Genomic DNA, 20,238 nt, shown 5'->3' with positions numbered 1-20,238 from the left:
CTTTAGGACTGTGTTCTTCCACTGGAGAAAAAGGGTGTGCACTGAAAGGAGGCTTTAGTCTCCGGAAAAATCTCAGGGTTGTTTTATTTTAAATCAATGGCAAGGAATCGATTTGTAGCCCAAACCATGAAGGTAGCATGGGTTTTATTCTAAGGAGGAAGGAGTGAAAGAAAGCAAATGGATTTAGGGCCAAAGTGTAAAATTTTTTGAAACCAGCCACTTAGGGGCTAAATAATAACTTGTTAGTAACTCCTCATAACTAAGACTCTAGAAAATCATTCTTTTAAGCGTAGAGGGCTTAGCTTTCGCAACAACCCACTTGCAGTCACAGCCCATGCAAGGCCTTTGGGAACTGAAGTGTATTGCTAAACCAAACTCAGTAGCGTTACTAATGGCTAACTGCAACTGGAAAGCAATAGGTCTCTAAATATTTTATAAGTCCAAGTAGAGATCATCCTAGTGGGTGAGCACAGAGAAATCTGATCTGTTGGAATGATTTTCTAGCTTAAGGAGGAGACCTGAAATCTGGTTCCAAATCTGAAACCCTCCCAACAGAAGGCCCTCAGAGCTGGGGGCTGGGGGGATGAGGAGAGGTTCCTTTGCTGGCCTCTCCTCCACCCAGTGCTTTATGGCAGGAACCCTCCAGCCATTGGAGGGAGCATTGCCTCAGGTACTTTCCTTCTCTTCCCACAAGAAAAAGCAAGGGAGATGTACAGGGTTGGCTTGAACCAGAATTTAATCTGATGGAGATGGAGTCCAGCTCAAATTGCTCTAAATAGATCATCAGCTCGAGGTCACAAGAAATCCTTAAGTGGAGATTCCTGTGCCTCGGACAGGAGTTGGTTTTCATGCTGCACAGCTGTGATGCTCTGGAACGGTGCAGACAAGACCCAGGAGCCCTCTAGCCAGCTCCCTCTAGGAGAGCATGGCGTCCCCTGTCATCTACCGGCAGGTACAAAGGCCTCTGTGTTGAAGCTTGTGCTGCGACTCTAGGGCCAGCTAATGTCCCCCTTGCACTCCTCAAAGGACCAAGTCCTCTGCTTTCCTGGAAAAAAAGACAACCAGCCTACATTTTTTTTTTTTTTTTGCGGTACGCGGGCCTCTCACCGCTGTGGCCTCTCCCGTTGCGGAGCACAGGCTCCGGACGCGCAGGCCCAGCGGCCATGGCTCACGGGCCCAGCCGCTCCGCGGCATATGGGATCCTCCCGGACCGGGGCACGAACCCGTATCCCCTGCATCGGCAGGCGGATTCTCAACTACTGCGCCACCAGGGAGGCCCTAGCCTACATTTTAAACTAATCTTGGTTCTATGTCACTCTAACATAAGAGAACAAGATTTGGAGCAGCTTTTTGCTCTGGGATTGTATTAAACGGAAATTACACTTATATTTTTAAGCTATTTTTTTAAAATTGAGATCACAATAGTTAATCATGTGTAGATAATCAGATGCAGATGTCAGAAATAACACAGAGATCCCATACACCCTTTAAGTTTCACCCACAGTAACATTTTGTAACATTATATTCACAACCAGGGTACTGACATTGCTACAATCCAGGAATCTTACTCAATTTCCCCATTTTACTTGAATGTGCACGTGAGTGCGCGTCAGTGTGCGTGTGCGTGTGCATGTGTGTGTGTGTGAATATTAAGCCCTAATGATGTTATCGCCTGTGTAGTTCCTCGTATCCCCCAGCACAAGGACCCCTTGTGTTGCCCTTTTATAAAGCTAATTGTAGAAATATTTAACATGCTTTAACAACTGAACCCAATAAAACGTACACCTGGGCCAGGGTTTTTTCCAGCATTAACCAGTCAGGCACATAGTGTCACCACGTACACAGTGACCGGAGGCTTGGGGTGCAGAAGATGCAGGGAGAACCTCTGGGAGGTTCTGAGGTCTTTGACAGAACCCACCTACAGAAGTCAGAGGCAGAAATGAAAAACTCCTATGGAAGCATGTGCACTATTATTCCAGTTATGTTTTCAAAATACATATAATCTCACCGGTGGGGGGGTGTACAGATTTATAATACACACAAGAAAACAGCAAAGCCATTAAAAACACTGATATTTGGATAGAATTACCAATTTTAATATTCTTTTTTGTGCTTAAAAATTTTTTTTTTGTAGTGACCGTGCACTGATGGGGAAAACATTACTTAAAATATTTTTTAAAAACCATGTGGTTGGGCTTCCCTGGTGGCGCAGTGGTTGAGAGTCCGCCTGCCGATGCAGGGGATAGGGGTTCGTGCCCCGGTCCGGGAGGATCCCACGTGCCGCGGAGCGGCTGGGCCCGTGAGCCATGGCCGCTGAGCCTGCGCGTCCGGAGCCTGTGCTCCGCAATGGGAGGGGCCACAGCGGTGAGAGGCCCGCGTACCGCAAAAAAAAAAAAAAAAAAAAAAAAACATGTGGTTGACTACAATAGAGGGTCCTCCCTGAGGTAACTTTTAAGAGAAATTAGTAGCAGCAGCAGCCTACTTTTACCAAGCACGCTGACTACAGCCTGGCCTTGTTCTTAGCCCTCTAGATGGATTATATCATTTATTCCTCAGAGCAATAAATACTACAGGGTAGGCACTCACATTAACCTCATTTTACAAATGAGAAACTGAGGCCCAGAGAGGTTAACTAACTCATCCAATGTCACACAGCTAGCAAATGGCAAATTTCAAAATAAGAGGAGACTCCTAGCAGGGGCAGCAGCTAACATTTATGGAGGCCCTGCTGTGTCCGGGGATTTAACGTGCTTCTTTTGTTTACTCCTCAGAACAATCATGCAGGGCAGGCGCTGTTATGATGACTACTCCATGGATGAGGAAACTGAAGCTCAGAGAAGTTAAGGACCCGACCAAGGTCACAGCAAATGAGGTCGCATATGGCGGGAACTGAACGGAGGCAAGTCTGGCTCCTGAACTAAACTAAGGAGCCACAAAGAATGCAAGGGCAAGGCTGAGGTCAGCACAAATCAACAAAGTTTAAGAAGCACAAAGAAAGCAAAAAGCATCTGTGGTGTAGGTCAGATCCCTGACTCTGGGGCCCTGAGGCTGAGGTTTTCACAGGAGACTCTACCAAGGTCATGAGGCCCTGGGCAGACTCCTGTAATTGTGTATCTTGGGTTTCTATTCCGAGAAATGAGGAGTAACAAATGACTCTTTAAACAGTAAGACAAGTACAAGCTGCACTTTTCAAGCACCATTTTTCTAGATACTCAATCTAAAATAAACCGTCACAAATTTCTCTCTCCAGGAGAACAGTATTTCAAATAGAAGTTCCACTTCTGACCAAGGGAACTCTACCAAATAAATCCACTTCCCCCAAAAGGTGTCCAAAACAAACGAAAATGTTATGCTCAGTAGAAGCTAGACATAAAAGATCATCTATTATATGACTCCATTCATATTAACTATCCAGCATAGGCAACTTATAGAGACAGAAAGCAGATCAGTGGTTCCCTGAGATTAGGAGTAGGAATGGGGATTAACTGTAAACAGGCATGAAGGATCTTACGGGAGGGAGATGTGTATGTTCCAAAACTGAATTATGGTGATGGTTTCCAACTCGGTAAATTTACCAAAAAACACTAAATTGTTCACTTAAAATGGGATAATTTTACAGTATGTAAATTATACCTCAATATTTTAAGTTACCACCAAATAACATGCAAACCAGCATCCCTGAACTACCTATGCCATATTCCAGCCACGTCCCTGTAACATGACAAGGTAAACACATTCTTCCACGATCTCATGAGGGAGCCTTCCTCCGGCCACAAGAATGTTCTCAGACAGCAGAACTGTTTAGGAATAGCAAATCATCCATTCGAAAAATCAGCACTGATGAATGGCACATAAATGTACTAATCTATCTCACACAGACTAGACTATTTTTATTTTATTTATTTATTATGTATTTTTTATTGGAGTATAACTGCTTTACAATGTTGGGTTAGTTTCTGCTGTACAATGAAGTGAATCAGCTATATGTATACATATATCCTCTCCCTCGTGGACCTCCCTCCCACCCTCTCCCATCCCACCCATCTAAGTCATCACAGAGCACCGAGCTGAGCTTCCTGTGCTTTATAGCAGGTTCCCACTAGCTAGCTATTTTACACAGAGATAGTTATCATAAATATTTGCTCAGATGGCAGAAGAATTTTATGATATGTCCATAAGAAAACCGAGAGCCAGCTCTCTCCCGTTTTACTCTTCCACCCTTCTCCCAAGTTACAGCCACTTCTTGGAGATTCAGCCATGCCCTTCCTTTGCCTGTCGCCCTTGAATATCTATCTTCAAAATAATTTAGACTTGGCCCCAAAGCCCAAGTGTATTAACTACTAAGACCCGTAAGACACACATGATTTGGCTTAAAAAACAAATAAAACCTAACTATTTTCATGCAGGCCTTGAAGTGTGTACAGGAATGGGGTGAGGCCCACAGTACCTGGTAATAAAAAACAACGCTCATTTGTCAGTAATTAGAACAAAACGAAAAAAGGCAGAACAAATGCTCTGTATTCTTGTTTAAATGGCTCCACGTCAAAGATGGCCAGAAGCATAACGAACCTAATTCTTACAAATGTCCCATGTCCCTTCCCACCTGTATAAGTCACATGATGGCAGCTGAGTCTTATTCATTTGGGGGGGGCCGACACATGGTTGATGCTCAAAAAAATAGAAGGTTTTGTTTTACTCCCAGGCCAGTCTTTGCAAAGAAAGGCTCATTTCTAAGCAACCAGAGGACCCAGGGAGGGGTGAAAACATAAAAGCCCGGTGTATATCTCATCACCTCCAGATGAGCACGTGTCTTGGAAAGGGGAAGTATCCCCTCCCCGCCAGGCTTCCTGCATAAAAAAGAAGCCATCTGGAAAGAGGCAATCAAATTCAAGTCCGGTGTGACACAAAGACATGATGAGGCACAAAGCTGCTAAGAAAGAAGTTGCATTAACAGAAAGGCATCAACTAATAAGCAGCTGTGGTCTTAAGCGAGAAGCAAACGGGCAGGCTGCTGGCTACTACGACTGCTCTGAGGTGAAAGGTGCTGGTTTATCATGGCAGCTTCAGGGACAGTCTGTGGGACGGCGTGGTGGCAGAGGCCGCCCTAGAGCCCAGGGCATTGCGAAGAGTGGTCTGTTTGGCCACGACCAGCATCCGCATGGTGCTGGGGCTGTGCCCTGGGAGGCGGGAGTGAGGTGTCTTGCCAAGAGCAGAGACCTGACAGTATAGCTCTAGCTACATCTACCTGCCCATCAGCATCCCCATCAGCTGAAATTTTAGTGTGACGATTGTACAGGCTCACTTCCCCTTGCCAGGGTAGTCTGAGAGCAGGGCACCAGAGCAAGTTACTGAAGAGGCCGGGAAGAAGAAAGGAAACAACTATTAAGTATTTACAACATGCTAACTGCTACCATGGGTATTTTACAAATATTATTTCACTTAAAACCCAGAACAACCCGATGACACAAATATGACCCCCATGAAACACTATGAGACAGAGAGAGGGGCTAAGTGACTCGTCCAAAGCCAGACAGGACATAACCATGTACTTGAACCTGGTCTGTTGGGTGCTATAACCATCCACCCTTCCCTAGCCTTGAACACTCAGAGTTGACCTACGGTGGCCATTCGTCACCAGAGTGTTTAATGAAGGCCTCCTTGGTGATAACCAAGTGGCTCACTTATGGACTTCTCACTGTGTGCCCAGCACTCTGCTAAGTGCTAAATGTCTAAGTGCTGGATGTAGACCCCCTCCTTCAGGGTCTATACTCATCCTAGGAAGAAAGTACTACTATTACCCACATTTTAGACATGAAACTGCACAAGGTCACAGAGCTATAATGAGAGGGTCTGATTCTATTTGACCCCCAAGTTGGGGCTCTTAACCACAGCTGAGTAAACACATGGATCCTACCCTCGAGGACTTCGAGGCCTAATTGAGAAGGTCAGACACATGTATAAATGAGTATGGAACAAGCAGGAAGTCCTAGGTGACAAAATGCTCTTGGGGAGTTCAGACACAAGACGACTGGGGACTGGGGCACAGGTGCCCCAAGTGGGCAGAGCAGTAGGGGGACCCCAAAATGCACAGACTGTGGGTCAGCTTTGACCATGGCCAGCCCTGGGGTGATGCTGGTACCCCCACCCCAGAAAGAGAACCGCCCTGGACAAGGGACATCACCAGAGGCCTGCATGGAGTAGCCATGGACACTAACAAACAAACCCCAGGCTGAAACCAAGGTGATGAAAACCATGGGCAGAGAGACCTTTGTAACAGTGCTGAGGTCAGTGCTGATAAGCTAGGCCGCTCCTTTCTCTAACGTGACCCTACAGGAGACAGTCCTACAAAGCAGTGCTTCTGGCCACGCTGAATCAATACAGACTGCAGGGCCCAGGCCTGATGGCTCTTTTCCTGGGGTGGACATTCCCACCCCACAAGACATCACAACCACCAGCAGGACGCGGCACCATTCCCCACATGGCCCAGCCTTCCCCCTGCAGCCCGAGATGTCACTCTCAAACTGGAGGAATGAGCTCCATTTGCGCTGCTTCTTGTGCTTCATCTTGGAACCATCTGGAGAATTTGGACATGTGACGTTGGCCATCGTTTTCATCTCAGCTTTTGCAGATGATAATTACTGGTTAGTGCTCAGCACCTGAAAACTGCCCTTTGTGCAAAAGACGGACAGCAGCCGCCTCTGAGGAGGGGACGTGCGCTGTCCCGCAGTCTCAGGGCTCAGTAAACCCCAGACCTTGCCACATGCTCTTTTCAAATCCTGCCACCCAAGGGCAATCCTGAATGACACCTGCCAGGAACTGAGTGACCAAGCTTGCAATTGGGTAACAGCCTCAGAAGCGTCCAGGTGAAAAAACATTACATAGTCGGGCTTCTTTAGGCCTCTCCTTGAGAAAGCTGAGGGAAACTGCCACGCAACAAACCACAAGGAAGTGATGACAAAACTCCACTCTTCACCAGTGTTTTCCTGGTGTAGGTGCCACCCCTCGGGCACAGAGGGGGTGTGACCACCATGTCACTCAGCAGCCCTGTGATCCACCCCCCCTCCAGCTAATCCTGAGCAGACGGGATGGGGGAAAACAAGAAAAGCCTGTCTTCAAGAACACCACTCAGTAAGAAATCACTTGAGATCGCCTCAGTTTCTGCACAACGCAAGCCTCCAGTGACCAGAAGACACAGAGCCCAGGTATTTTCTCTCCTGAAGACAGAAAGAGCAATGCTGCCTCTGACAGCTGTGTGAGCCAAGCAAGCTGCTTCTCTGGGTGCCTTGTGGGTTATGAGGATGACATGAGGAATGGGAGGCAAGGGCCCGAGGCTCTACTAGCTGAGAGCCTGGGAGTGGCGGAGGGCAGACCCCAAGGCAGGGGGAGGGCCCTGCTCTGTGCTTGTGGCCCTGGGACTCTGGACAACATATCTGAGTCTCAGTCTCTTTGAGTGCAAAATGGGAGTAATGCTTATTTCAAAGGCTGTTTTGAAGATTAAATGGCTGACACTGGGAAGTGCCTATCACCCCCACAAGGTGACCTGGGAGGGAACAACAAATGTCTCCTGTACCCATGGCTACCAATATGAGTGTTACCCCAAACTGATTTTGTCCTTCAGTTTTCAATCAGAAGTATCTCTTTTAGAACCACTGGTGGTGTAGAAAACCACCTAAATCACCTCAGAATCCAGGGAACATGGTTACATCCATGTCTTGCACATATTCTCACTATTCACAGGGTCAGAAGGAAACAGGGTCCCGCCCAGTGAACACCTTGCTCTGGGATACAGGTCAGGCTTCCAGCAAAACTAGACACAGAAACCAAGCCTTCCAAACCAAACCTCTGTCTTCCTCATCTACGCCACAGACTTCCTTCAGGCCGGGAACAAGTCTAGTGAATCTCAATTTACAAAGAAAACTAAGCATGTTGACAATGAAGTCTAGTTGGCCTTTCATATCCATGGGTTCTACATATGCAGAGTCAACCAACTCCAGATTGAAAATATTCAGAAAAGAGAAAATTCCAGAAAATTCCAAAAAGCAAAACCTGAATTTGCCGCACTGGCAACTATTTACTTAGCGTTTACATTGTATTAGGTATCATGTGTAATCTAGAGATGATTTAACGTATACGGGAGGATGTGTGTAGGTTATATGCAGATACTATGCCATTTTATATAAGGGACTTGAGCATCCATGGGTTTTGGTATCCAAGGGGGTCCTGGAAACAATCCCCGGCTGATACCGAGGGTCAATTGTATCTTTCTTTTGCAGTTACTGTCCTGAAAACATTATTTTCACCTTCAGGACAGCTAAAAACAATTTTATTACAGAAAGGAGGGAAACTGGATGGGAACAAAGAAGAGACAAGGAAGAGAAATGTAACAGTCTATCTTAAGACGGCAAATACAGAGACTGTTCCCCCCTGCCCCCCGACCCCTACCATCGAATGTGATCACAAAGTAGAGACCCTGTCATCTGTGAGATGTGGACCAGCACAGGACAAGGGGCACTGGAATCACCCAGAAGGTGTGTTAAAACCCAGATTGGTGGGTCCCACCCCAGCATGTGTGACTCAGCAGGTCTAGGGCGGGGCCCAAGAATGTGCATTTCTAACCCATTCCCAGGTGCTGCTGCTGCTGCTGTGTAGGGCCCCTACCTTGAGAACAGCTAGCATAGTATCTAAGAGCAGTCTATGTAGGGCCCTAGAGCCAGTCTATGTAGGATGAAATCACCTATGAGCTGTGTAACTTTAGACGAGTTGCTGAAGGTTCCTCTTATAAGTCTATGAAATGGAAAATTATAACAGTACTTAACCTCCTATGGTTATTTTAAGGATTAAATGCATGAATCCACTTAAAGTACTTGGAATGGTGCCTGGCACATAGCAAGTACATACTAAACACTGGCTATCATCATCATTATCATCTGGCTATCAGTTAAAAAAAAAAGTTCAAAATATATAGATATATGAAATATGTACATAAAATACATGCAATATGATTTTTCTTCTCTTGACGAGGATATATGATACTGCTCTAGAACCTAGTAAAACCTTTCATTTTAGAATCATATGGTTCAATAAGTGATTTTAAAAATGATCTTACTATGCTTTTAGGCAGCAGCTCATCTCATACTTTAATGTGCATAGGAATCCCCTGAAGGTCTTGTTAAAATGCAGATTCTGACCCAGTAGGTCTGGGGTGGGGCCTGGGGGTCTGCATTTCTAACAAGCTCCCAGGTGATGTGGGTACCCAGGATGCACGCTGAGCGGCCCAGCTTCAAGGGACACAAGCTGTTCCAGTGAAATCTGGGCTGGCCCTAGTTCTTAAGAGCAGATGGAGGCCTTTCTCTTGATCACTTCCAGGAACGCAACAAATGCACAGTCCCAGTCGGTCTTTCACTCCTCTCTCCTTTCACCTCCACCATCTCCTTCATGAAAGGACCAGGCAGGGGGTGTCAGGTTTCAGCACTGCTCTCCCCCTTTCTCCAATTAAACACTTTTAACTCTCCTATAGGTGAAGTGTTAATATTTTCAGGGCAGTAACCTCAAAAGAAAAACACTTTCAGTATAGAGTCAATTATAAACCATTTAAAAAATAAAAAGTTATTCTGAGACATGAAAACAGGCCATCACAGAGCAGAATTTTGAAAAAGTTTTTTGATTGCTTTTACTCAAGACCTAAAGAACTTCCTGCAGTCACTCTTTAAACATTCTGTTTCACAACACCCCCCCCCCCAAAAAAAATCCCTTTTTCCGGGCTGTGAGTGAAAGCCCCAAAAGCCCAATTAGGAAACTCACACTCAGCATTTGGGCTTATGTTTATTTAAAACACTCCCCCTCTTCTCCAAAAGCAGCACCCCTCTGATACAGCCTGGGGGTGAGTTCCCAGGTAATTTCAATGTCAGCCCTTGTACTTTTCTATTTGAAATATTTCTAAACTTTTTTAAAATCCCTATTTCAAATTGGTGATTAATAATTTTTTTAAATAAACAATTTCCTAAATTAAACAAAAACATATTATTTAATAATGACTCAGTTTCTTGTCCATTAACCCACCAAAAGCCATTCAGTCGGAAGAAAACAATGAAAACTCTTAAAACAGAGTGCTGGAATGCCATAAAGTGTGTGCATGTGGGGGGACTACTGACGTTTGCAAAAAGTATGAATTTCAGGGCTTCCCTGGTGGCGCAGTGGTTGAAAGTCTGCCTGCCGATGCAGGGGACACGGGTTCGTGCCCCGGTCCAGGAAGATCCCACATGCCGCGGAGTGGCTGGGACCGTGAGCCATGGCCGCTCAGCCTGCGTGTCTGGAGCCTGTGCTCTGCAACGGGAGAGGCCGCAGCAGTGAGAGGCCCGCGTACCGCAATAAAAAAAAAAAAAAGTATTCAAAGACCTCGGTTAAGCAACAGAAGCTAGACAAAATAATACACACTGTTTGATTTCATTTACATAGATCAAGAACCGGCAAAACCAATCTAAGGTGATACAAGTCAGGACAGTGGTCTCCCAGGAAGGAGGTGTAAACTAGAAAGAAAGGGGGGCAAGGGGACTTCCCAGGATGCTGTAAACGCAGCTTCTCTCCTGGCGGCTTTACATTCACCACGTAAGGTGTGTGTACTTGACCTTATACCCCACTACGAAAATAAAAGACTGCTGTGAGATCAGTGAAAACAGCCAGGCCTACATAGACACTAAGAGGGAAAGGATCAGACTGGCGCAAAGAACAGAATTTACCCTTCTCCAGGAGGTCCAGGGTTTCAGGCTGCTTGTGGATGGGCTTCCTCTCTTCACCCTGGCAGTCATACTCAAAATATTCTTCTTCTCCTCCCACGTCTCTTAGGGACATTGCTGAAGTCACCCCAAAGCCAAAACATCACCCGAAGGAGCAGTCCCTGAAGGAGCTCCTGGCTGCCCTCCTGGAGGAGGCATTGGGGCCGGGGCCCCCAGGGCGCACGCTGGGCCTTGGCTGGGGCCACGGACATGCCCTGGCTCAGCTGAAGTGGAGGGTGTGCACAGGGCCACTGGCCCTTCAGCGCCCAGGCGACCTGGAAGGGGGTGGTTCCCACAGAAGGAGGCGGGGCGGATGGGGGGAGAAGCACCTATCGGAATGGTAAAGCCCTGCCCAGCCCTGGGGTGGCCCTAACGAGTGCTCTGGAGTCAGAAGGAAGGTGAGCAGGCAGGTGCACGGCCTTGGGCCAGCTCTCTGCATCCAGATTCTTCTTCCGCTTTTGCTCCCCCAGAAGCAATGAGGAATGGTAGCTTCCTGGAAGTTTCGCAGCAACTGCACAGGGCAATACCATCCATGCCTCAAGCAGGAACACCTGTCTAAAGGTGGAGCTCTGGCGGAGGAGGTGCCCTGGCGACCGACTGCCCAGTTCCCTCAGGTGGGAGAGTTCCTGTGGGCGTGCTTCAAAACTTGGGACAAGTCTGACTATGACAACAGCATGACACAGGGCTGAAGAGGGAAGGAAAAGATCATTTTGGTTTCTAGCAAGAGGGAAAGAAAAAACTGCAGTAAGCACTACTTGTATTAAGCTTACTTCATCCCAGTTTTTCTTTGGTAATAATACATTGCATTTGCTCTTTTTTAAACTGCGTTTTGTAAATCCCACTCTCACCCTACATCTGTGTATTCACAGCCAAATTTATAAAGATCTTTTCTAATTGCAGGATAAGGGGAAAAAAATCTACAGCCTAATAGTTTGCAAAGTTGCCTGAAAAAAGAATCAAGTTTTATCGCACATCTCACTACCACTTCCTCTACACTGTTTGATTTTGCCTGTAACAGTGAAATGGCAGGTCCTTCCATCAAACGCACTGAAAGGTGGCCTGAAGCACTGGTGTCTCAGAGAATCATGGCACATTCTACAATTCCTGTGCTTCAGCCACCTCCCTGCTACACTGTGGCAGGTCTCCCTGCTCCTAAAAGCTATACCAGGAGACCTAAACCACCTCTCTACCCAGTCACCTCCCTCAGGTAACCAAGGGGGCCTTTAGCAGAGGCCAGATTGTCAGCAAGAATTCTCTGCACAAGTTCAGGAACTAGGTCTCATCCATCTTTAAATCCTTAGGGCTGCAGATCCTGCTAAGTCAGCTAAAAATGTCTGCTAAACTGAATCGCTACCTCCATAAAAACGAATAGAAGACCACAGACCAGTGCCTATAAACAGAAAACTAGAATAGAATAAAGATTTTATTAAGAAATTAACATCTCAAGACATACTCATTGCCGGGTTACTTTTCTGGAACCTGAAAATGATTGCTACATTTTAGGATGATAAAAATCTGTTCTTTGTAAAAAAGTAGGGTCAGGGCTTCCCTGGTGGCGTAGTGGTTGAGAGTCCGCCTGCCGATGCAGGGGACATGGGCTCGTGCCCCGGTCCGGGAGGATCCCACATGTCCCGGAGCGGCTGGGCCCGTGAGCCATGGCCGCTGAGACTGTGCGTCTGGAGCCTGTGCTCCGCAACGGCAGAGGCCACAACAGTGACAGGCCCGCATACCGCAAAAAAAAAAGTAGGGTCAGTAGAAATTCAGTAGCAGGGAGTTCAAAATCACATTTTGAAAATCTTCATAAGCTTTAAATACAATGTTTATAAAGGCAGACACTCAGGGGAAAAAATCGTTCTTTAATCTCAGTAAACATTATCAAATTGGGGCTTGTTAATTCAATGCAAACGACAGTGAGTCTGAAGCTCTGGGAGAGGAGGGAGGGAGAAAGCTCCACTGTGCATAATTCATTCGGTGAGTATCAGATTGACTATAAGATGTGCAGGCTAGTGGGAGGGGCTGTAGTATATATAAATGGGAAAAAAAAAGCTGATTTCATATATCTGAAAACACTTTTAAGTGATTTTACTCATAGCCAGTTGGTTATACTTATCTTTTAACTCAATTCTAGGCTACCTTTAGCAAATGATGTTCAAGTCTCTATATATTATATAATTAAAATATATATACGTGTAAATTAAAAGATAAATGTAGGACATGGCATTGTGAACACAAGACCATCCTAGCCTCCCCATGTCACCCCATCTCTCTCAGTTCTCTCATTCTTCAGGGTACTCCCTACCTCAAACCCTTCCTCCTTCCCTCCCTCCCTCTGCAGGGGTGTGAGGGAATTCTCCAACCTCATCCACATCTGCATTCACTTCAAGGTTAAAGGCAGAGATGGGACAAAGTGCACCTTCTCTGAGAGAACAGTTTTCCAAAAGTCAAAGTAGAACAGACGCCTAAAGACCAGCAAGAAAGCCCAGGAATCCCTGTGCCAGGTGATGGATGAACCATGGGACACAGACATGGGAGGTGGAGCTGAGGGTGGCCCAGCTCACCCCGGACAGTCAAGCAGCTGTAGTGTGTGCTGTCCCAGAAGGACTAGAACCGTGGCCCAGAGCAAGGGGGCAGGGCATAGGTTCTGACCCATGTCCAGGAACGTTCAAGGCCACAGAAGGCAAGTGTCACTCGCCTCCCTCCAGTCAGAGGGAGCTCTTCCTGTGAGTGTCCTCTCCAGATTTATTCTACACACCCAACAGAAGTCATCTTCCCGAAGCTCCACCCTCTGCTGTCCAAAGAGTGGTCACGAGCCACTAGGGCTATTTACTTTGAAATCTCTATTGATTAAAATTAAATAAAATCCAAACTTCAGTGGCAGTAGCCAAATTTCAGACGCTCCATAGCCACATGGGGCTAGTAGCTACCAAACTGGACAGCACAGAACATTTCCCTCATCACAGAAAGTCCCACTGGACAGGCACGCCCAAAGATACCCCTTGTCTTCAGACATGAACCTGATGCTCCTCAGCCAGCTTGGCCTGCTTTTCCCCTGCAACCTGTACCCGCTGACCCCCCTCACCCTCTACCAAGAGTCTCCTTCCCCTCTGTATCCCATGCATTCTGCTCCTCTCCATGAGCCTCCCTGTCCTTTTACTTCTCTGCCTATACAGAGCAGGGTGGCCCGTCACTGAGGGTCACTTCCCCAAGGCCCTTACTTGTGCTATTTTTAAAAAAATAAATGAGAAACACAAAGCTCTGAAAACTTGGGCTCTAAGCTCTCTCTGGCCCTCTCATCAGTTCTCTAGTCCTCCGCTTCTACATCTGAGGCATGACATTATCTCTGTTTTACCAAAGTTGCTGATAAAAATGTACAGCTACATCATACATTTACATTTAGTTCTTTTTTTTTTTTTTTTAAATCATCTTAACAGCCATTCAGAAGACTGCTGAGCTGGAAAGGGAAAGTCAGCCTCTACCTCCAATGGTGCATCCCACAATAAACACACATGAAAAATGGGGCCTGTTTACATGTCTGAACATAAGTGCAGGAAAGTTAGAAAAGCATCTCAAAAGCCTACTATCAGTTTTTCAATTAATGCTTAAAATACCTCTGACAGAACTTCACTCGCAAACCAGCCACCCTGACCCTGGGTGACATTTTAGAGGTCACTGCAGTCAGGGAACAGCACACGTGCCACCTGTGTGTAATGCTGTGGATTTTCATTATGGAATAAGAAGTCCTAAAAACAACCACTGCACAATCTGCCTGAGTGTCCCCATTTATAAAATCAGTATGAACTAGACCACCTCCTGCTGTGACATTCAAACCTATAGTGTTGTAAAAGGGGACACGAGGGTCGATGATTACAAGAGACTGCAGCAAGAAACAGGTGGTCAAGATACTATACCTTTTTGTTTTCTGGCTGTGCTGCACAGCTTGTGGGATCTTAGTTCCCCGACCAGGGACTGGACCTGCGTCCTCAGCATGAAAGCGTGGAGTCCTAACCACCGGACCGCCAGGGAATTCCCAAGATACTATATCTTGTTCAAAATACCAATTACCTTTTTTTTTTCTTTTTTTTTTTTTTTGTGGTACGCGGGCCTCTCACTGTTGTGGCCTCTCCTGTTGTGGAGCACAGGCTCCGGACGCACAGGCTCAGTGGCCATGGCTCACGGGCCCAGCCGCTCCGCGGCATGTGGGATCCTCCTAGACCGGGGCACGAACCCATGTCCCCTGCATTGGCAGGAGGACTCTCAACCACTGCGCCACCAGGGAAGCCCCCAATTACCTTTTGAAAGGGATTTTTAAAAAGAACTTAATAACTAGTACTATTTCTGAAAAAATAAAATTAAGCACTGGCCTGGCACTTCACCGATCCACAAAGCTTTTACTTTATTTACACGCTTCACCCTCCTTCGCAATGGTTCTGGCCAACGTGGTTATCCCCACTTGCCAGATGAGAAAGCTGGGTTGACAGAGGCTCACTGGGGTCCCAGGATGTACCCAACCACTGGTAAAAAGAAACAACAGGCCCCAAATGGAGCCACCTGTGCTAAGCCCCAGGGCAGCCAACCAAGACTTAATACCTGACCTAAATGCAGCTTCAGCCTCTCCCAGGAATGGAGTCTTAACCAGTCGGTCTGGAATTTCCCAGTCGGCAGTAATGAGGTAATCTGCCTGATAGACCCCATCCATCCCCCAAAGAAAGAGAGATAGTCTGCTTTTTCCCCGTCCCTGCTCCCGTCTGTCTATAAAAGCCTTCCATTTTATACAGCTCCTCAGAGATCCTTTCTACTTGCTAGACAGGATGCTGCTCGATTCATGAATCGCTGAAGAAAGCCAATTTGATCTTTATATTTATCCGTTGAATTTTGCTTTTTAACACCACACAGCCACGCAGAATGCAAAACAGGCCCCAAAGGCAGACTCCAGGCCAGCACTCTTTTCTGGCATTCTATCTATTTCTAGAATAACTACAAAAGTGCACTCCATTTCTTTAACTTAGGGACATATACTTGAACCCAAGCCTTTCTGAAAATTAAAAAAGCCTCACACTCTTTATAAGCATACTTTTTTTAAGTGACCAGTGTAGCCAAGAAACAACGTAGGATTTCGTGACCAGACATAAAGAATTATCTTCCAGACCCCTGTGCCCAGGGATGGTCTCTACTCACACTGGCATAGTTTCCCAAACACACCTGATGTAAAGAATCACCGAAAGCGTGTACTAAAGATTCAGATTTCTCAGGGCCTCTTCTTGTCTGGAGTTAGTCTGGGAATGTGTTTTTGTAATAAGCGAATGATTGCCATTATTTGCCAGGTTTTAGATGTCCTGCAATTAGAGGTGGGACACAGCCAACGTAGGTAACCAGGACCCTGTTTGACGCTAGAGTTGTTGTTGTTGTTTTTCTAATTTTTATTGGAGTATTGTTGATTTACAGTGTTGTGTTAGTTTCAGATGTGACTGAAGCAAAAGTGACTCAGTTATACATATACATATATCCACTCTTTTTGATGCTAGAGTTTAAACTGTAAACACTGAGTACATGTGTGAAAATTCTGCAAAGACCACTGCTGTACTCTGTTGATCGCTAGCTATTTCAAACCTCTAAAAATTACCTTAAGGTATCGGGCAATCAACCCCTCCAATTTCCTACTATTCTAAGCCCCTGCCCCATACCCCTTGTTTGGGCGGTAGTGGGGGACACAGAGTATTAGACTCCACAACTAAAACTGATTAAGGGGGAAGGATACAATCAGTGGACTGAATAAAGCTCTCCTAAACCTCAAAGAGAAAAGCAGCCATTTCTTAATTCCACCTTTAAAAGAGGGGTCCCTAATCATCCTGCAATCTGTATTCCCACCCATTTGTATTACTTTTTCGGTGTTCACCCTGCAATTTAAGTGTGAGTCGGTAACTCTGACATAAATGATGATTTTGCATCTTTTTCAAAACATATGACTTATCTTTTGTTATTAGTATGGAAAGCTCCCTAGAAGTTTCCCTCATTAAAGATTCGAATGGCAAATAATAAGAGAGACAAAGCAACGCTGTGTGTCTAACTCCTACCTGGCCTCCTCACCAGGAAGTTCAGGACCAGGAGATGAAAGGGCTATTCAAACACTGATTTGCAATTTTAAAGATGCATAAATACCAAGGCAAATTGCCTTCGTTTCCAGACTAACCTGCCGAGGTCAGGAAAGAACCCTAGTTAGACATGTATAAACAAGTAACGACAACATTAGCATATTCTTGAATTCCACTCCCTTTTGTGGGGTTTTCTAAACCAGATTAGTTCTGAGCTTCCATTCCTTTAATTCCCTGCTTTACTTAACTATCTTTAAAACAGGATTACGAAATGTAAGTCAGTTGCCACAGTAAATTCTGTCCCAGTGGCCTTCTCTGCTTCATCCAAATTGGGATGGAGGATAAAGGCAAGTATTTTGCTCAACATAATTCCGACAGTAATTGCAATCAACATTTATTTACCCTTGGACAGATGAGCTGCCTCTTCTTCCATTTTCCTTTTCTGCTGGAAGAAGAGAGATCTGGCTGCCTCGGGGCCAAAAGACTCAACTGAGAAATGGCTGGGTAAGAAAATCCTTCTGATAGACACCCAGATAAGAGCAGGCCTCCTCTCACCCTTCAGATTAACCACTGAGAGTGACTGGCTTCATTTCCTCAGACAAGGGTGTAAATAGAGCTGGACGGTGTCTCAATTGGGTCAAGACAGTAAGAAACCTTCCTCCCTCACTTCCAGGATGGCTCCGTGGGAGCCATGGCCACACCCAGTGCATCCCCGGGCTGTGAGTCAGGCCCTCTGCTGTAACCAATGCTCCGTGATCCTGTGGTCCATACTTTAAAAAGTTATGGAGGGTTCAGCGAGTCACAAATCACCAAGAAAACTTCAAGAGGTCAGTGATGGATTCTGAAAAGAAGCACCCCTATAATTGCCTCCTGGAGGTGGGTAATAGGATGGGAACTTGCTTCAAGAATAATGTACCCAAAAGAAAAAAAACTGAGTCATCTTTTCCCTTCACGACACTGGGAGTTGCCCACCATCATCATTACTCAGGATGTTTAAAGATGCACAGGGACTCAACATGGCAATGTCTTCATCTAATGCTTGGGGATGGTGGGGCTCAGCTAGGGAAGTTTCTCAGCACATTTAAATATCCATTCACCCCCACTAAGAAAGGTTCTTGGCCCTTTTCCTGCAGCCCACAGTCAAGGCAGAAATCAGCAGATAAAGAGATAATTATGTAGCTCTTAGCTTACTAATGAGGCCAGGTCCCAGCCTGTTACATCATTCAGGTTAATCAAATGTAGTTATGTTAGAGAGACTGAAACTCTGGATTCAATTAAAAAGCAGTTAGTTACCTTACCTATTACTGGCTCGTGTGAGGCTGGAAACGTATCATGACTGGGGGAATGGACCCTCTAAGTATATATATTAATTGTGTCCTTTTTGTGTGTGTCTATGTAAAGGCATAGATTGAGGGTCACTTTAAAGAAGAAATTAAAGATGACAGGTTAACTGTGTCATATACAATTTGATGTCAACACCACAGGAGCCTGAGACTCCTCCCCTGTGGCCTGAGAATGCACCTCAGTGCCATTTCCTGTTGCCTGGGAACCTCCTGAGGCCGCTCCAGGCACATAAACTCCACGCAGTCTCCTCTGGAATGTGCCACACCCTCCCTGCACACACAGCGGATGATACAGGCTCTTCCAGCCCCTCCCAACATCTCCCACCCCCATCTCTGGGAGCCCACAAGGAAAATTCATTTGACTTGTCTGCCAGGTGGGAGGCTGCTTCTGCCTTTTCTCCAGCCTCCCCTGTGCCCCCAAGTCTGGGCTCAGAAAAGGGTGGACTCTCCCAGGGCAGAGGACCATTTCCTGAAGACACTAGTCCCTGAACCCTAACAAGGACCACATCTCCACTTGCGCGCGCGCGCACACACACACACGCACCACCCCAGAGAGAATTCAATCCCACTGAACTGTGATGCTCACAAGCCCAGCACACACCAACACCACCTCCAAACTGCCAAGGAGCCTCCCACAATCACGAGCCCTGCCCACCTGCTGTCCCTCCGCCACGCCTTCGCAAGGGTCAGAGCCATGGGGTGCTGGTCCCGTGGCCCTCCTTCTGCCCGTCTCCCCAGGAAGAGTCCAGGACACCCCCTCCCCCGAAGGAGACAATGGCCCTACACATCCCCGCTCTGTTCTGCAGGAGTCATAATTACCGTCCGAGCATTCTTCATAATACCAGTCTAGTTCATAATAATCCGCTTCAATAAATTTCTGCATAGTCAGTATTCTTGCAGAGGAGAGAATGCACTTCACGGCGCCATCGACGTCAAGTGAAACGCTGCCATGCCTCCCCGCCCTTCCAAAACACTGGGCAGAAGAACGTCCCAAAACACGCCAGAATTAAGCTGTGCATTCTTAATGACAGTCTGGAGCCAAAACAGAAAAGGGGCAGTGAAAAGAAAAATTGTGGAGGGTCGGAGGAGCAGAAAGAAAGGCAATTTGCAGAGCTATCAGAGACCCTGGCAGCCCCGCTAATAAAGCGGCACCAGCCAGCAGCCCTGAATGGGAGTAGCCAGAATCGTCCTATCCGGAAGCACAGAAGGTGACGTCAGGGACACACACCACCACCCTGAGGTCTCACTCCAGCCTCGCCTCCCGCTCCCGCTCATCTTTCAATCTCACAGTTGCCATAGAAACAGGCCGGCTCCGAAAAATGATGCAGAGATGGAGGAAATGTCTTCCAAGGATGCTGGGAGCAGGGGCTGAGAGGTGCCGCATTGGCAGAAAGGAGGGTGCAGGCAGAAAAGAGGGGCAGCACCAGGGACCTTACCACCATCGTACCCTCCAACAAATGTCAGCACAAGTTTATTTGCTTAATTCTGGGTCACTACAGAATCTGCATTTGAAAAAGGGCACCTTTAAAAATCTGCAACCATTACTTCTTTCCTCAACCTGATTTTAAATATTAAGCATTATTTCTTAAAAATTTTAATGACCACCTAAAGGAAATGTAAAATACTTAGAAAATGGAAACGTTTTCATTTAGATACAGTCCTGTGCTCTGCTCATGCCTTTGCTCAAACTCCTAGAAAAAGAGCCTGCAACATACAAATAGAGAAGAACGCCATTACAAAGGGGCCCGTGCAATATAATAGGCTGTTTTCATGGACATTTATATGTGTAATCAAGGTACAAAAATACACACCAGAAGGAAACAGCCCACCCTCAGGAAGGTGGTTCCCTCTGGGGAAAGAGTGTAGGAATGGGACTTTGAAACTGTACTTATAAATGCATCGGTAAAGTTTTATTTATAAAAAAAAAAAGTGAAGTTAACATTTATTAGTCCTAAGTGTTTAGCATGTTTGAAATATTTCTTTTAAATGAGTAATGGGATAATTAAACAGATTTTAGTCTTCCTATAAGTTAAA

At 46.2% G+C, this 20,238-nt stretch overlaps 1 protein-coding gene across 15 annotated transcripts in view; it reads right to left on the bottom strand.

The window, feature by feature from the left end:
• Positions 1 to 20,238, bottom strand: part of TRAK1 (trafficking kinesin protein 1) — a 106,614-nt gene that overhangs the window by 45,173 nt on the left and 41,203 nt on the right. For 2 of the 15 annotated variants that reach the window (XM_081246737.1, XM_081246739.1), the window contains exon 1: positions 10,737 to 10,905. The exons of 10 other annotated variants lie outside the window; for them this stretch is intronic. In XM_081246737.1, the coding sequence (XP_081102863.1) occupies positions 10,737 to 10,848 (112 nt within the window). In that variant the 5' untranslated portion in view covers positions 10,849 to 10,905. Of the gene's footprint in view, positions 1 to 10,736; positions 10,907 to 19,023; positions 19,669 to 20,238 lie in introns of those variants that run through there. 3 more of the 15 variants (XM_081246736.1, XM_081246740.1, XM_081246729.1) reach the window with 3 other exon arrangements.

The sequence above is a fragment of the Mesoplodon bidens genome, assembly GCF_964165515.1.
Source record: "Mesoplodon bidens genome assembly, chromosome: 10".
In the NCBI taxonomy this organism is placed as follows: Eukaryota; Metazoa; Chordata; class Mammalia; order Artiodactyla; family Ziphiidae; genus Mesoplodon; species Mesoplodon bidens.
This window is presented reverse-complemented; position numbering and strand designations above follow the sequence as displayed.